This window comes from Colobus angolensis, unplaced genomic scaffold (assembly GCF_000951035.1).
Source record: "Colobus angolensis palliatus isolate OR3802 unplaced genomic scaffold, Cang.pa_1.0 Scaffold309, whole genome shotgun sequence".
In the NCBI taxonomy this organism is placed as follows: Eukaryota; Metazoa; Chordata; class Mammalia; order Primates; family Cercopithecidae; genus Colobus; species Colobus angolensis.
Window position 1 is genome coordinate 2,583,266 of NW_012116366.1, and position 17,653 is coordinate 2,600,918.

The 17,653-nt window shown below is 41.3% G+C and overlaps 1 protein-coding gene across 1 annotated transcript in view; it reads left to right on the forward strand.

Moving 5' to 3' along the window:
* Positions 1 to 6: 6 nt before the first annotated feature.
* The window catches only part of EML6 (echinoderm microtubule associated protein like 6), a 261,537-nt gene continuing 243,890 nt past the window's right edge, over positions 7 to 17,653 (forward strand). The window contains exon 1 of the mRNA XM_011950585.1: positions 7 to 209. Within this exon, the coding sequence (XP_011805975.1) occupies positions 13 to 209 (197 nt within the window). The 5' untranslated portion in view covers positions 7 to 12. The remainder of the gene's footprint in view (positions 210 to 17,653) is intronic.

The following is a 17,653-nucleotide window of genomic DNA, read 5'->3' on the forward strand; positions in this document are numbered from 1 at the left end:
GGTCGGCTTATCATGGCGGATCGGACGGCGCCCCGCTGCCAGCTCCGGCTGGAGTGGGTGTACGGGTACCGAGGTCACCAGTGCCGCAACAACCTGTACTACACGGCCGGCAAGGAGGTGGTCTACTTTGTGGCTGGGGTCGGGGTGGTTTACAACACCCGCGAGCACAGCCAAAAATTCTTCCTGGGACACAACGACGACATTATCAGGTAAGGGGGTGGCCACGGGCGGCGGGGAGAGGTTGCGTGTGGAGGCTGGGAGGGTGGGAAGAGGATGACCACCTGGGCTTTCCTGGGGTCGGATCCGGGAGCCCCGTGGAATAGAGGATTCTGTCTGGAGCCGCATGGAATTACTGAAGGGCTGCTGATTCTAGGGCCAGGGCAGAAACAGAGTCCAGGATGCAGGTGAGGAAGGAGAGGTGTCTTTTCGCTGTATCCCTCCGGAATCCCGGCTTTTGAATCTCTAGGGAGTTGAGTGTTCCTGATGCGTTCTTGCTGTTCTTTCCTGCTACAAGTGGAAGGAGCCTGGGTAACTATCAAACACTTCTTCCTTCCCTAACCAGGTGCACGGTAGGACCAATAGCCTGAAGTGTGGGCATCTTCTTTGGGAGGCTCCTCCGTGGGTTTCTCATTAAGCAAGAGGATTAAAAAAGATCTAAAAGAAATTTTACTACTGGTAATTTGGAATCTTCATCTTAGATGCTTTGGACCTGGGAAATTTCTGCAGTGGGCGGGGAGTTTGTTCTCTAATATTTCACTTGGCAGTGTTTTAATGCCCAAAGCATATTTATAACTAAATGGATGCTTCCACAACATCATTGAGGTTATTAAAGGCTGGCAGCTGCTGGATCACAAAATCCTACCAGCCAGCCCACACAATGACCAACATCTGCTAGCGGATGGCTCAAGACTGACTGACAGGAGAGCTCATTTGGATGAATGGCCATTTTAGGGGCCTTCCCGATTAAATTGAAGGGGGTTACGTTGTGATTCTTGGCCCTATCCTTTCATCTTTGGACCAGACACGTTTTCCTCCAGCCCTTGTCAGCTTTTATGTGACCAAACAAAGTATGGGCCAAATGCTGTTCACAGGGAATCCTTTTCAGCCTTCAGCAGTTAAGAAAGATTTTCATCATATGGGAGCCTCAGCCCACAGGGAAAATGACTTGCTGAGGATGGACTACAACTGGCAGAGACCATATTTGTACCTTCCAAACTTGTGTGTTTCATTGATACAGAACAACTACCATTACATTCTCAGAATATTGCCACTTTTGCTCTTAAGTTTGTCTTTCACAATGAAATAAATGAAGTGGTGTCATGTCCATGCTTCTAATTTCTCAGTGCAGAGAATGATTTCAAAGATTAGCTTTTTTTCCCCTTCCCAATGATGTGCTTATATTGCAGAGCCTTTTTTTCTGAGACCTAAAGTTGAAAAATTGTTACAGAAAGCAAACACTTAATATTCAAAATACAGATTTTAAAAATTCTTGACTTTTTTTTGAAGATGGGAGCTCTAATGTTCTTAAGATTTGGTGGAACTAACATGTAAAACTTTTTTCATGTAACATATGACAAAAATAGCTTTTTTTCTTCCCTCCCTAACATGGTAGTGGTTGTGATTGGGGCATCCTTACATAGTTTTGTTCTGCAGATTTTGCTTCTCTAATTGCTAGGCTGATTATGAAAGTTACAGGTGCAAATGATTAACAATGACTCATGAAAAGGTTAGATGTTAAAAAATTTAAACCCATTATGTTTTTGCTCTCTCTGTCTTAATGCAGTGCTTTCCATTACAGCATCAAAATAAGATGTAGTCCTTTGGGGGAAGGGAGAGAGTGGCAATTAAACAGAAAATTCCCTGTGGTTAAATAATACTAATGTGACAGTTCGCTGAACTACTTTGTGGATTTGAACTCTTAATCCTAATTTTTTCTCTGATACAAGGAAAAAAACCAAATGCACTGTTGAAACTGAAGGTGGGAAAAGGGTGGAGTTGCAGTAAACCGTTGTTATGACAAGCAGCCGGGCTAGTGGGATGTGATGAAATCTAGCTTGGGTGGTTAAGGAAACATTCAGATTTGAAGAAAAGGTGAATGAAGTGATGTGTATAACTGGGTTTGTAGGGAGCCTTAACTGATGAAAAGCAAAAGAGACAGTTAGCGTCTGATCTATTTATTAAACTACCTTAGTGACATAGTAGTAAGCCTGATTTCAGAGAAAGGACTGTATTCATAATTCTCCACAATATTTGGTTGGATCAGAGTATGTATAGGTGAGCAGAGTAGAGTTCTTTAACATCCATATATGTATTTGTACATAAGAATAAAATTAAGTTTAATGAATTAAAAAACACAAACCACCGATTATTATGGAATTAAGAGCTATAAAATTGGAATGTTTATGCTGTTCTTTTGCTTTGTCTTATGTATGTAAATATCTTTTTCTGGTGAAGGCACTGCACAAACCACAATGCACAATTTTTTGTCCTTATGAATTTTAACTCATTTCCATGTGTTCTTCCACCTGAAATACTGAAGTTTGTTATTAAATGGAGAGGACTATAGCTAAGGTTCTAATGCAAAAATATTTTGGTTTTTTATTGAATCATTACATGAATATCAAAACTTGTTCGTTTCTAACTTGTTTCGATCAAGTGAGATAGCGTAAGTAATTGTCCACTTGGTACATAGCTTTTTCATTAGTTTGAAAGATATATTCATGTGCATACATCTGTACTGCTTTATTTTTTGTGTTACTTTGCCTAGAATATTAACTAGAAAGCAGCCCAACAAGTATTGATAACACACTCCATTTTATAAAACCATGTGATCTCCGTGATCGTAATGAACCCTAATAATAATGTAGGTTTTGGCAGAGTTCATTAGGGCTCAGCATATGTGTCCTTCTGCTTTGACAGGCTATATGTTTAAGTCAGATTTTTAAAGATGTTGGTATGTGAGGCATAATATAATTTATTGAATGTGGAGGCTTAGTTTTATTCTCTTGAATGATTACCTTTCATTTCAGGTAACAGATTAGAAGATGATGCCATATTTTAGACCTGATAACATTGTGATAGAACAAGTGAATACTTAAAGTAATATTTGCTATTGGGCTAACAACAAGATGCAAATCAGGGCTTGATAACAAGGACAGTAATAGAGACTGGGATAATTACTAACTTGGTTTCTACTTTAGGTAGTAGAACATGACACAGAATGGGAGTAAATGAAAGAAAAGCCCATGAACTCATTCATCCTCTGTTACTTCCCTTCCATTTTCACAGTGATTCCAGTAGAGACATTTATCTCCTCACTCTGGACCTCTATATGTATTGCTTCTGTCTAGATCCCTGTCTCTAGGTTCTTCTCCCTCATTTTCTGGCTCCCAATTGCAAAGGAGGTTTAGCTACAATGCTGCTTTAGGGGAAAGGGCACTGACTTCGTTATCATGCACACTTGGATATAAATCCCACTCTGCCATTTATTGGAGGTATCTGGGTGAGCGGCTTCACTTTTCAGGGCCTTGTTTATTTGTGAAATGGGAGTAACAATACCTAAACTGCAGAGTTGTAACTATTAGAAAAAAATGTATGCAAAGGGTTTAGTGTAGGACCTGGCCCTTAGTTGGTGCTCAATAAATATTCTTAGTTGTGGTAGAAGTAGTATTTCACTAAACACACACACACCCCCCAAAACAAAACAATGATTCATTGTTGCTCACAGGCAGAAGTCCAGATTCCTAAGCTTTCTGTTCTCTCTCCTAACCTACCATCCTATCCTTATTTTCCTTTTTTAAAAAATCATAAATTGTTTGCTTCCCACTTGCCATATGATGACTCTGTTCTTCCCTGCCTCACACTGGAATGATTCATCTTCCCCGCTGGCCCTTCTCTGTCTGTCCAACCCCACCCCTCCAATGGCATAGCGGTGGGAGCTTGGGCTTTGCTGTCAGTCATACTTGAGTTTCAACCTAGGTCTGCCACCAGCTGGCGACTTTACTAAACCTCTTTGAGTCTTAACTATCTCATCAGTGAAACAATTTTTCACTTATAAGATGGAGTTTTAAAAGTATCTCCTTTGTAGTTTGTTGTGGGGATTACATACAAAAATGTTTGGCCAATGGTAAGTGCGCAGCACCAGGGTCCTGTTTGCATCTGCATCCTGCAAGGCCCCATCTTCTGCAGTCTCACCTCTCCCATGAGACCTCGTACCATCCTCCGATGAAGGGCGCCTTGCACTTCCAAAACTTTGAGTGTTTTGTGACTGACGCTGCTCACTTAATATGTATCATTTAGGGCTATCCTTTCATTTTGTTTTCATTTGTAAGCATATATAAGACCCTTGAGGCAGAGAATGAATCTTATAACCAGAGCTAACATCTCATAAGTGCCAAACTCAGAACTGAATGTGTGTATGGATTGTTCTGATCCACCCTCTCATAATCCAGTGAGATAGGCACTGTTGCTAATCCCAGTCTACAAGGGAGGCAGCTGAGGCACAGAGAGGTTGAGGATATTGCCTGTTGTCACTGTCTGGCAGACTGTAAAAGGGGAATTGGAACCCAGATTGGTCTGATTCCAAAGCTCCAAGCTTTGGCTTCACTGCTCTGTGGCCTCTTATTTTTCTGTCATTGTGGTCCCTATAACTGTGACTTCTTCCTAACCAGAAAGTAATAAGTTGTTGCTCTTTGTAACTCCGCTTATCCTCTGTTGGTCTATAAACTGTTTGATTTATTCAAGAATATTTGAAGTAGATCATTAGAATTCTGCCTGGAAATGGAACCATGTTTAAGTTTACTTTAGAAACATCTCCAGCTTGGCTGGGCTAATCCCAGCAATTTGGGAGGCCGAGGTGGGCAGATCACTTGAGCTTGGGGGTTCAGGACCAGCCTGGGTGGCATGGCAAAACCCCATCTCTATAGAAAATACAAGGGCTGGCTGGGCATGGTAGCAGGGCCTGTGGTCCATGCTATTCAGGGACCTAGGGCAGGAGAATCTCTTTGGCTCAGGAGGTGGAGGTTGCAGTAAGCTGGGCTTGCGCCATTGCACTCCAGCCTGGGCGACAGGAGTGAGGCCCCAGCTCAAGGAAAAAAAAAAAAGAAAAGAAAAGATTTGAAAAAGAGAAATATCCACAGCTTTGGAACAATGACCTGAAACAACGATCCATTGGAGATTTTAATTTAAAAAAATTATTTTAGTCAAAATTGTGACATGGCTCAAATAATCTAGCACTGCAAATACAATTGAACTTGTTGGATTTGAAGAGACTTGTCTAACAGCCATGGTTGGATCTGGAGTGTCAGGTAAGCAGGTTCACATGAAGGCCTAGAGATGTCACTTTATATTCTTTAGTCCCTTGACCAGTTTGAATAAGAGAAACATGGAAGTAACCACAAATAATCAAATCCATATTAAGTTGAGTGCTTGCTCTGTACCAGACACTTCATATATATGTCATCCTATTGAATTCTCCCACCCCCAACACTGAGAAATAGGTCTTCTCATTTTACAGGTATGGCTCTGAGAGGGAAAGAGGTTTAATCATAGTTACTCAATGGGACCATCCTTCTGCTGTTTGGATCCCACTTGCTCTGTGGATTGGAAAGAGTGTGAAGTGAAAGCTTTTGATGGAAGCTTATAATGATCTTCATAAATGATTGCATTATTGCTCTTTTTATTAATTATAGTCTACTTGGTGATTTTTATTAAGATTTATTTTTTCTCTAAGTTGGGTGTAATTTATTCTTTCATATTTGTTAATTCATCAAAAACTCATTTTACATCTATAATGTGCCAGATGCAGGGGGTGTAGCAGTGAACATGACAAAGTTTCTGCCGCCTTGAAGCTTACTTTCTGATAGGGATAGCCAACAGTGAATGGGCAAGAAAATAAGGTGACTATAGATTGTGATAAGTGCTAAAAAGAAAAATAATCACAGAGAAACTGGGTTTAATGGGGTATGGAAGCCACCTTAGGCAAGATTTCCAGAGCAGCTCTCTAGGGAGATGGCATTTAAGCAGAGACCTGAAGGGTGTGAAGGGGAAGACAGGTGAAGATGTAGTGGCAGAGAAGAGGTTATGTGCAAAAGTGTCAGAGTGGGAAGAACCTTAATGTGCCTAAAATTCTGGTATAGATAGCCAGAGAAAGACCAAGGTCATTGTAATTCTCATCCAGGTCATTAATGCCTCATGGGTTTTGGTAACATATGTCCTAGATTTCCAAGGACAGTCACAAATATTCCATTCAGTTATTGTTGTGGATATACTTGTTCTTGTCACATCATGAATCTAATTTTTAATTCAGAAATATGAGACCGGGCTCACTCCTGTCATCCCAGCACTTTGGGAGGCTGAGGTGGGAGGATCATCTGAGCCTGGGAGTTGAGGACCAGCCTGGGCAACATCAGGAGACCACATCACTACAAAACATTTAAAAATTAGCCAGGCATGATGTCATGTGCCTATGGTCTCAGCCACTTGGGAGGGTGAGGCAGGGGGATCACTTGAGCCTGGAAGGTCAAGACTGCAATGTGCTGTGATCACACCATTGCACTCCAGCCTGGGTGACAGGGTGAGACCCTGTCAAAAAAAAAAAAAAAGAAAAAAAGAAAAGAAACATGACTGTGTTTTCTTTTACCACATAATAAAAAAAAAAAAAAAGAAAAAAAGAAAAGAAACATGACTGTGTTTTCTTTTACCACATAATGGTCACTGCTTGAAAACATTACGCTGAATAAAGAATTATATCAGCCCCACCAACCGCATCAATCAGACATGCGGATTACACTGTGATAGGTGAAAAGCTGTTCCCATGGCAGCAACCCTAATTAGGCAACACTATCCTGCAGCTTCTCCTATCCTCAAGGTGTGGATCTGAACACCTTTTTGAAGCACTGTGGAATTGTTTTCCACAACAGCCACACTATTTTACCGTCCCACCAGCAATGTATGAGAGGTCCAATTCCTTCACATCATTGTCAAGATTTATTACTGTTTGTCTTTTTTTACTATAGCCATGCTGCTGGGTGTGAAATGATATCTCATTGTGGTTTTAATTTTCATTTCCTTTATATGACTAATGATATTGATCATCTTTTCATAAACTTATTAGCCATTTGTATATCTTCTTTGGAGAAATGTCTATTCAAATCCATTACTCATTTTTAATCAGTTTGTCTTTTTATTGTTGAGTTGTAAGAGTTTTTTTTTTTTTTTTTTTTTTTACATATTCTGAGTATAAGTCCCTTATATATTATTTGCAGATTTTTTCCCATTCAGTGAGTTGTCCTATTCACTGTCTTGGTGGTACCCTTGGAAGTACAAAAGTTTTTCATTTTGATGATGTCCAATTATTTTTTCTTTTTTTATGCTTTTGATGTCATATCTAGGCAACCATCACCTAATCCAATGTCATCAAGATTTACTCCTATGTTTTCTTCTAAGAGTTTTATAGTTTTAGCTCTTACATTTAGGTAGATTATCTATTTTGAGTTAATTTTTATATATGGTGTGAGGTAGGGGTCCAACTTTATTCTCTTGCATGTGGATATCTAGTTGTCCCAACATCGTTTGTTGAAAAGACTGCTTTTTCTCCATGAAATTATCTTGGATGCCCACAGCCTTTGAATTCAGCCAGCAGGGGACTAACTTCTCCCATGTAGAAGATGCTGAATGTTTGGGGGCCCAGAAATGGAAATAACCATTAAAGAGATTAACCTAGAAGAAATAGAAACCATAGGCTTTGGTTGCTGTTCTGTATTTGTAAAGATGCTGTTAGAGCTAATGAATGACATGTAGATTTTTATGTATTTATGAAGTAAACTATAACTTGAAGAGTGAGTGCAGAATTTAGTAACTGCTGGTTTAGGGACCAACAACAGTCTATCCATTGGATTTGTTTACTCCCAAAGGTTTTTGCTTCTTAAAAATGATTTTATAAGCATCAGCTTATAAAATCTTATAAAATTGCTGCTGGACACAGGTCTGTTGAGCCAGCTGAGGAGGTGAGTGGTATGGAAAGCAGGGGGAGTTGTAACAGAGGGTGCCCTTTGATCTCTACCCCTTTATCAGTTCATTCCTTTCTTCCCCTCAAGGGAGGTAGGCATCTAGATGGCCTCAACTGGAATTTGAAGGATTCTGGAATTGTCCACTGGTTTGCTGCCTGCTACTCCCTTTCCCATCAACACAGAGGAGGGGAGCAGCAGGCCAGCTTACCTCCTGGAGATGAAAGGAGCACTCTCTGGACTGGTAATTCCTTAATAGGCTGGTTAGAGAATTTTTCTAAGACTACGGGGAATTATTTTAAGGCATGAACCTTCATTTTTAGTTTAACTGCTGTTTAGTAATGCCAGAAAAACATTTTTATATGTTATGAGTTGATTTTATGGATAGGAATAAAACAAGACTCACAAATGACAAGACGTCTTCTAAGTAAGGATCATCAGTTGCAAGAAACTTTTTCAAAGAAGTACAGTTGAGGAGATTACAAGGTGGAAAGAAAACCTTTTGGAACTCAATTACAGGGAGTGCACACTATCAGTCACTGCACACTATCAGGCAGCTATTCTTTCTCTACTTATTTCTCTTGCAAGTGTCCCTATGCAACCCAGGGATTCACATCTCTGCTTCTCTCTGGACAATACATGCTTTGATTTTCTCTGGCTGCTTAACTCAAGGATTCATTTTGCACATGGCCGCCCTGCCAAAAATCCACCTCAGTCCCCTGAGTACAATCAGTCTTGGTCCTACAAAATCAACTGAATCAATCTTTTGAGTCTTAATTCGAAATTCCCAGGAAAGAGAATCTAATTGCCCTGTCATGGGTCAGGATGTCCACCGGGTCCAAACAGCTGTAGCCTGGGTGGGACAGTGTTTCAAAGGGCTGCCCCTTTAGAGAAGATCCCCCACCCCTAATAAGGGGGGACTAGACTGGGAGAGAATAAATGGCAAGTTTACTACAGAAGGTGGATTAGAAGAGGAAGCAAATGATTTCTTGATGCACAGAAAAGGACAGTGATGAGAAATACTGAGTTGAGGACAAGAAAAGGTAAGTAAAGAGATACTAAAAGGGCTTACATTAAAAATATTGGTGATATGGCCGGGTGCGGTGGCTCATGCCTGTAACCCTAGCACTTTGGGAGGCCAAGGTGGGCGGATCACCTGAGGTCAGGAGTTCAAGGCCAGCCTGGTCGACATGGTGAAACCCCATCTCTTCTAAAATACAAAACTTAGCTGGGCATGATGGCGAGTGCCTGTAATCCCAGTTACTCAGGGGGCTGAGATGGGAGAATCACTTGAACCCAGGAAACAGTGGTTGCAGTGAGCTGAGATTGCACCACTGCACTCCAGCCTGGGTGGCTGAGTGACTCTCCATCTCAAAAAAAAAAAAAAATATTGGTGATATGTATTATGGAGTTTTCACTTCTCATAAGAGACCATGCCGAAGTGTCTCCGGACAGTGCTATGCAATGGCTGGTGGCCACAGTCTTGGAAGGCCAGTTGGGCATTAAGTGTTTGTCCACTGGGGTGCCAGTGCTATTAAGGGTTTTTTTAATCCCCTGCTGGTCTGGTGTCAGGGGTGGTGGGTTAGAGGAGTGCAGATGGAAATGAGGCTGATATTGGCAGGCACTGGGGAGGTGGCTTGATGGTACTCACAGGAGGCTTCCTGGGGCTGGCACAGCAGCCAAGGTAGTGGAGGTGGGGATGAGGGACAGAGGTTAATTACCAACTGGTAAAGAAATAGTTCCATATTTTAACTGGTAGAGATACTGGTGCATACCTGCTGAACATCAACCATGGCAATGAGTGAAAAGGTTTCACAAGTGAACCCTTGGATGATTTAGTGAGTGTAGCTATCTAACACATTTTGAAAATGAATTTTCCTAAGGCTAGATTTAAAACCTGCTTAAGGTTCCTTATTGCCTGCATTATGAGAGTCAAACTCCCACAGGACGTTCTCCATGGTCTGTTATGATCTTCTCCCTGGCTTCTCTCCAGCCTGATGTCTCTCCCTGTCTTAACATCCTCCAGCCACATCACACACCTTGCAGTTCCCTGAAGGATGCCAGTTCTGGCATCCTATTTTGTGTTTCCTCATCCCTGCATGTATCATTTTGGTTGCCTGAAATGATCCCTCCTTTCTCTACTTGTACAGTCCTTCACTTCCTTCAGTGTCAATGCAAGTGTCACCTCTCCCCGAAGCCTTATCTAATAGCTCAAGACTGCCTTGTCCTTCTTTCTCTATGCATCTGGGCTACCATGCACATTCCTCCCTTCTGGAGTCATTGCATCATGTTGCATTTGTTGACTTACCCATGTTTCCATCTACTTTGAATTTCATGTGTATGTCCCTGTGCCTAGCACCTTGTCATAGGCATAGTAAGTGCTTTGGATATTTTTACTTATTCTTTATATTTTGAATTATTTGGAAGGAGCAATAGGGGTGAGATTTCTGTAGAACTCATTTTATACATACTTTGTGAAGATAAAACCCAAAAATATTATTCTCAGCTGGCATTGAGAGGCAGGATTCAGAATCTTCTTTTTGTTTTGAAAGAATATTTGAATGGCAATAATGAGTGATTATTGCTGTGTTCTTAGACACCAAATTTGATTTGACTTCTTCCTTCTACTTCTCTACTGGTCTGGATGGAAAATACAGCCATTGAGGACATAATGTTTCCTACTGGAATATGGCCATGGCTCTTACAGTGAATGAGGCATTCCTTTTGAATGTTTGTGCTTCACATATTTTGACTGTATTATGAGAAAAATCATGATTTGCATCCCTTTCACTGTAAGAAATACTGTCTTTTAAGCAACTTTTGAAAATATGTTGGAATGTTTGTAAGAGGGAAGTGAAGTCCAGATGTCTGCAGAGATTGTAAGGTAGCACCTGCCAGCTCTAACTAAATTTGTCTTTCCTGGCCCAAAAGAGTTTCATCCGAAGATACAGAAGTAGGGGTTCGAGGGAAGACCCCTGGAGAAAGTGACTTTTGAAGGCTGAAGAGCGGTTTGGCAGGGAGGTGGAAAAAGAATGGGGAAGGAGGGAACGACAGGGCAGGAACAGCTTGTGCAGAGGCTCAGGGGCTTAAAATAGCAGGGTCCCCTGAAGCAAGAATAAGTAGCTCAATGTTACCAGAATGACAGATGAGAGTGAGGAGGGTATGGTGGGAGATGAAGCTGGATTACGTGGGCTGGAGCTAGATGGCTAAGAGATTTACCACGCATTCCACAAGTTATGGGTACCAGTGAGTTCATTTAAACAAGGCAAGACAAGGCCAATTTACATTTCAGGAAGATCATTGCAGGAGTATTTCTACTTTGTTTTTATTAACCTTTTCTTCTGATTCCTTTCTCCTCTTTTCCTTCAATGCCAGACTTCTCAGAAAAGGGAGCATGGCATTGTGCATGGGGATTGGGGTCCCATGGGGTTGAACACCGCATGGGCTCTGTCTCTAACCAGACATGTGACTCTGGGCATGGCACTTACCTTTTCTGGGCCTCGGTTTCCTCAGTTGTAAATCCCTAAGATCCTTCCAAAATCTCTTCTAAGTTAAAGTCCTGAGGTTCTTAGTTGTCTGCATTACTTTCTCTCTTTTCTTTATCTCTCATTTACTTTTCAACATAGTGAACTGGTTTCTGCTTCCGCTGGCCCCTGGAGTTCTCTGGAGTGGCTTCAGTGACCTCCATTGCTAGGTGGAGCCATGTCGTGCTTAACCTCTTCACAGCACTGGGTCAGCTGATCACCTTCTACTCAGTGCCCATCCTTTTCTTTCCTCATCATAGTGATCCCCTGGTTTTATCTTACCTCCCCTGCCCTTTGCCTCCTCTCCCTAGGCCTACCTGATACATACAGGGACCGGTCAATGTCACTGATGAGATTCTCTTGCCAAAAATGCATGGCCTCAATCTAATCATGAGGAAACAGACCAATGCAAATTGAGGGACATTCTATAATTCAACTGGTCTGGACTTGGCAACAAATGTTATTCTTGTAAAAGACAAAAACAGATTAAGGAACTGTCTAGGTTAAAGAAGACTAGAATTATAGAACTAAATGCAATGTGTGACCTTGGATTGGGTGGAGAGGGGTTGCTATATACAACAGTATTGGGACAATCGGTGAAATTTGAATATGGGACTATATATGAGGTAACAGCTTTGTGTCACTGTAAAATATTCTGAATTTGATTGTAGCAATGCAGTTATATAAGAGAATGTACTTATCTTAGAAGATATGTGCTGAAATATTTAGGAGTGAAGAATCATGAAGAAATATTTAGGAGTGAAGAATCAGATTATTCTCAAATGGTTCAGTAACGATGACAGCAGCAGCAACAACAATAATAATAATGCGTATGTTTTGTTTTTTAAGATGGAGTCTCGCTCTGTTACCCAGGTTGAAGTGCAAGCATCTGTTCTCTCCTTTTTCTTCATGCTGTGCTCTTTCCCTGAGACCTCTTACCCACTGCCTCTTCCCTGCTTCTGTCCTTGCCTTTCCGTTCTATTCTCAACACAACAGCCAGAGTAATCTGGTTACAATAAGTAACTGCAGTCTTTGCCATTACTTTCAGTGGCAAAGACTGCAATTACTTTTGCACCATCCATGTAAGTCAGGTCACATAAGTTCTCTGCCTTGAACCCTCAGAGTAAAAGCCAGAGTCCTTGTTATGGCTTCTAAGTCTCTGTTTGGGGATTTGGCCCCTTTTACCTCTGTGATCCAATCTGTTTTCTCTACATTCCTTGATCCGCTCCAGCCACACTGGCCTTCTAGCTGCTGCTTGAATACCCAGGTGCTCTTCTGCTGAAGGGCCTTTGCACTCTTTGCACTCTTTATGCCTGGATCCTTGTCCCCTCAGATGTTCACATGACATTATTCACTTCCTTTAGGTGCCTGATCAGTGTTACCTGAACTGATTACCCTGTTTAAAATTCAGACTCTTCTCTAACACATTCCTTATTGCCCATCCTTGTTTTATTTTTTTCCCTAGTAATTCTTTTGATCCATCTTGTCTCTTTAAGATATAAGCTGTATTTGGGCAGGGCTGTTTCATTCACTGCTCTGCCTACAGTTCTTATAATGGAGCCTGGCATGTAGAAGGTGCTTAAGAAGTGTTTGTTGAATGAATAAATGAAAGACTTGTGCATGACTTTTATTTGTTTTTGGATGATCCCCTTAGAATTTCTGCTTAGAATAGGACTTCTTTTTTGTAGTCGCTTTGACAGACTATGAATCCTATAGACCCCATCTCAGAATAATAGGCTTGTTTTTTCTGTTTTACACTTTTATTGCAGTGTAATACAGATACAGAAAAGTACGTATATCATAGTGCACACCTGGCTCAATTCTCACAAACCCAACACACCGGTAACCTTGCTTACATCGGGAAATCAATACCACCCGCACCACAGACAGCACTTCATGCCCTTTTCCAGTGACAATCCCCACTGCAAAGGTGACCTCCATCCTGACTTTTAAGAGCATAGATTAGTTTTGCTTAAGGTACTTTTAAAAGGAATGGTACAGTTTGCATTCTTTTGTGCCTGGCTCCTTTCAATCAATATTATGTTGATGAGATTTATTTGTGTTTCTACATGCTTATTCTCGGTTCTGTATTTTTTGTTGTGTGGAAATACTGGAGTTTATCTGTTCTACTGTTTATGGGCATTTGGATGGTTTGCAGTTTCCTTTGGCTAGTGGTGCAAGCATGCTAGCACAAGTGAACATACATGCAGTTCCACCTAGGAGTGGTATTGTCAGGTCACAGGGTGCACAGGGTGCCTTGCTAGATACTGTCAAGTGGTTTTCCAAAGTGGTTGTATCTGGCCAGATGCAGTGGCTCACTCCTGTAATCCCAGCACTTTGGGAGGCCAAGGTGGGCAGATCACATGAGACCAGGAGTTTGAGACCAAAGCAATTGTATCAATTTATACTTCCACCATCACAGAGTAGTGTTTTCTCATGTATAAAGTAAAATATATACCTATATTCTATAGGAAAGTAATTCTTTTGAAATATGTGGGTATACAGTATATGTGCTTCTTTATTAACACATACAATTAAAAGGTTTAGCAGTTCTTATAATTACTATGATTTAAAAGTAGCGATGAATATGCCTGATGTTTGAGATATCTGCAATAAATGTAATGTGATATGAAAATTCTGTGTTTTTACCAGTCACAGAGTCACAGGTACTGCTGATACTTCTATGGTTTGTTGATTACCTTCTGAATGATAGGATATCCTAGTCTGTTACAAGTTAGTGAAAATAAAGGTATAATTTTTAATCTAAGTTCATCAACCTCCTGAAATCTATAAAAGGGTACATAGACCCCCAGGTTAAGAACCCCTTAAGGAAAATGACTTACAACAAAGATTTCTTGAGTGCCTCCTGTGTGCCATACTCCGTGTGAGGCACTGGGGACCCAGCAGCACATAGCACACATCTCTTAAGGAACTTGCAGTCACGAGGGCAGGAGTCCACACATGCACAGCTGGATATGGTTAGTTACCCAAAGTGTGTGAGAGCCTCAGGACATACTCCTAGCCCATTCATGGGAGGTGGGTGGTGGTTCGTGAAGGCTTTCTGGAAGAAGGAGCATCATTAGATTTAGGCTCTATACCTGTCACTCTGGCTGCAGTGTGGATAATGGATTGGAGGAAACAAGTCTGCAAGCACTCGAAGGAATCTAGGTGTGAAGTAATTGTGGTAGCATGCAAGGAGAACTATGAATACATTCTGGAGACTCTAGATTCCTGGTGATGGACTGGATATGGGGGAGGGCATTGGGAGTGGGGTAGAAAGAAGGCAGGTAGGTGTAAGGTAGAGGTCGAGTTTCTGACTTAGTCAGCTGGTTGGATGGTGATGACCATTCACTGAAACAGAATGAGGAGCAGGTCCAGGGTCAGGGGAGATGAGTTCAACTTTGAACATGTTTAGATTGAGGTGTCTGTGAGACATCCGAGAGGTGGTTATACATTTATATGGGCCTTTGCTCAGGAGAGAGCTGTGAGAGTTTCAGTGTGTGTGTAGGAGTGAGTGAGATACCCAGAGAGGGTAGGGAGGAAAGAGAAGATCCCAGGATCAGGACTTTGAGAAAGATCAACTTTTTAGAAACCAGCAGATAAAAGGGTGTCTATGAAAGATGGGAATGGTCACAGGGGTAGGAGGCAAACCAGGGAAGTAGAATGCCCTGGAATCCAAGAACAGAGAGGTGTCAAGAAGATGCTCAGCAGACTCAGCAGAGTAGAAGAAGGTGAGTCTGGAAAGGGGCACAGTGGGTTTAGCAGTAAGAGGTCATTGATGAATTGCTTTTACTACATAAACACTGGGAATGCTGATTTTTCTCTGGACTGTACTTTTATCTGGGTTTTAAGCTTTCTGTTATAGCAATAAGAATGTCCAAGGGTCATTTCCTTTTAGGTTTACTTTTCTTCTTACATCTGCTTTATATATTTTCCTCATGCTCCAGTGAGTTTTATGCTGCAGTGGTAGTAGGCAGTCCTTTCAGCTTTATGACTTCTATCTCTAGCAGACTCTAGCTCTTTTTTTTTTCTTGGGACAATAAGAGATATTGTTACAGATGTTGCTTCTTGGTGAAAAGACTTGCCGGCCTATTTTTCTGCGGAGTGGATATGATCACATTCACTTTGACTGGCCCTGTTTATGTATGTAAGGGGCTGGCCTACTGATAATGACTTTGCAGGTCATCCTTCTTGCCTTGAGTGAAATTCAGTTTCTAGTCCATATGATAAAAATGTAATAGAAGAGATATAAATTCTATATATAAATTCTATAAATGTATAATTATTTTCTTCCCAGAATGTCAGCAACTTGGATTTTTTAATAATCTATGGGAGAAAAATGAGAAGATACTTAAATTAAACAAACATGTGTTCAGTGCTTACTCCGTAAATGACAGTGCAGGCCACACGATCACAGCGATCCAGGCAGGAACCATTGAGTGCCTGGATACTCCTTCCCTCTTCATTTTCATTGTCCAGGGAGCCCCAAGTGCAGTTGATCTTGGCCTCTCTGTCTTACTGCTTCTGCCCTGGTCCACATCCCTGGTTTTGTGTGGATGGTTACAGTAGAGTACTGACTGGTCTCCCGGCTTTGATGGTTACTCCCCTAGCCCATCCTCTGTTCAAGAACCTGGTGAAACTTAAACAAAAAATTCAGATTTATAAGCCCACGCCTAAGGATTCTGATTCAGTAGGTGTAGGTGTGAAGCCCCAAAATCTGCATTTAAAAATTATCATAGAAATATAGATATAGGTTTATATAAATGAGTACACACACACACACACACACACACACAATTTCCTTGCTCTTTCTGTTGAGAGAACTAAGAAAGCAGTGACACATCAGCACCAGAAACATGACTAGCACCCAGAATTCAGTTTCTAAAGACTGTTCTCCACAAAAAAGACCAGAACTCCTTGGAGAAATAGCTGATTCTAGGCCTGGGGCAGTGAAACACAAGATACATCTGGAATATCTTCTTGTGCTAGAAAATATAGCAGTGCTTAAAGAATAAGGGGAGATATTAAAATGACATGAGAGCCAGCTTGAAGGGACTTCCATTGGCCACATCTGGGATAATCTGAGCATGAATTATAATCTGTAGAATAAAATAAAAATCCTTGCATCCATAGTGATATAAATAACTCAATGGGGAGAAGGCAAAGCTCTTCCTTGTGTAGAAAGCCAAGTATTAAATATAGCTGGAATGATGGATTTAGAAAACCAATGGATGCTATAACTAGTGATGAAGGTTTGTTGAGGAACGTGATTTTACATCATCCTCTACCACCAGGTATTTATTATTTACAAAGGACAAACAATAAGTACTGTGGAGAAACCTGGCAACCCACCATAACTAAATTCAAATTAACATTCACAACAGTGGGACAAACCACACTATTAAAATAAAAAAAAAAATTCCTCAAGTGGTTTTAGTCTCCAGAATTCCTTCTCTATGCTAGCACTGGAGTTAGTGTTCTGTGGCACAAATCTGATCTGTCTCTGCCTTGCTTAAAAACTTCTGCCAACTCGATTACTTCTGGAATGCGACCCTACCCCACCTTTTTGCCATTATCTCCTGTCACAGCTCTGTTTCCCCAACTTTCCTACCTTTGGTCCCATCACCCATATTCCTTGCAGTAAGTCAAAGGGTTTCTGTGTCTCCATGTTACTGCCCACAGCCTTGCTACTGAGAGTGCCTTCCAGGTCTCTCTCTGTGGCAGATTCATATAAGCCAAGAGACAACTACAGTGTCACCATCTCTGTGAAACCCTTCCTGATTTCATGGGAGCAGAACTAATGTCTGTTTCCTCCTTGCCACTGTAACATTTTCTCCATCCGTCTCTTAAACACATCTCAGTTCTGCTGTGGCTTTCCATTTGTGTGTCTCCACCCCAGCTATGCAGGCGACTGGCCCCTCTGTGACCCAGAGACACATTATGTGGTGGAAAAAGCTAGGGCTTCAGTGCCAGTCACACCTAGGTTTGAATCTGATTCTACCACTTCTTAGTTGTTACGCAGCCAGCCTCAGCTGCTTCCTCTAGACACACTGGTAGGTTATTATTGAGAATTCAATTCAATAAAGCATGTAAGGAGCTTTGCAAAGTGAGTTGAAGAATGAC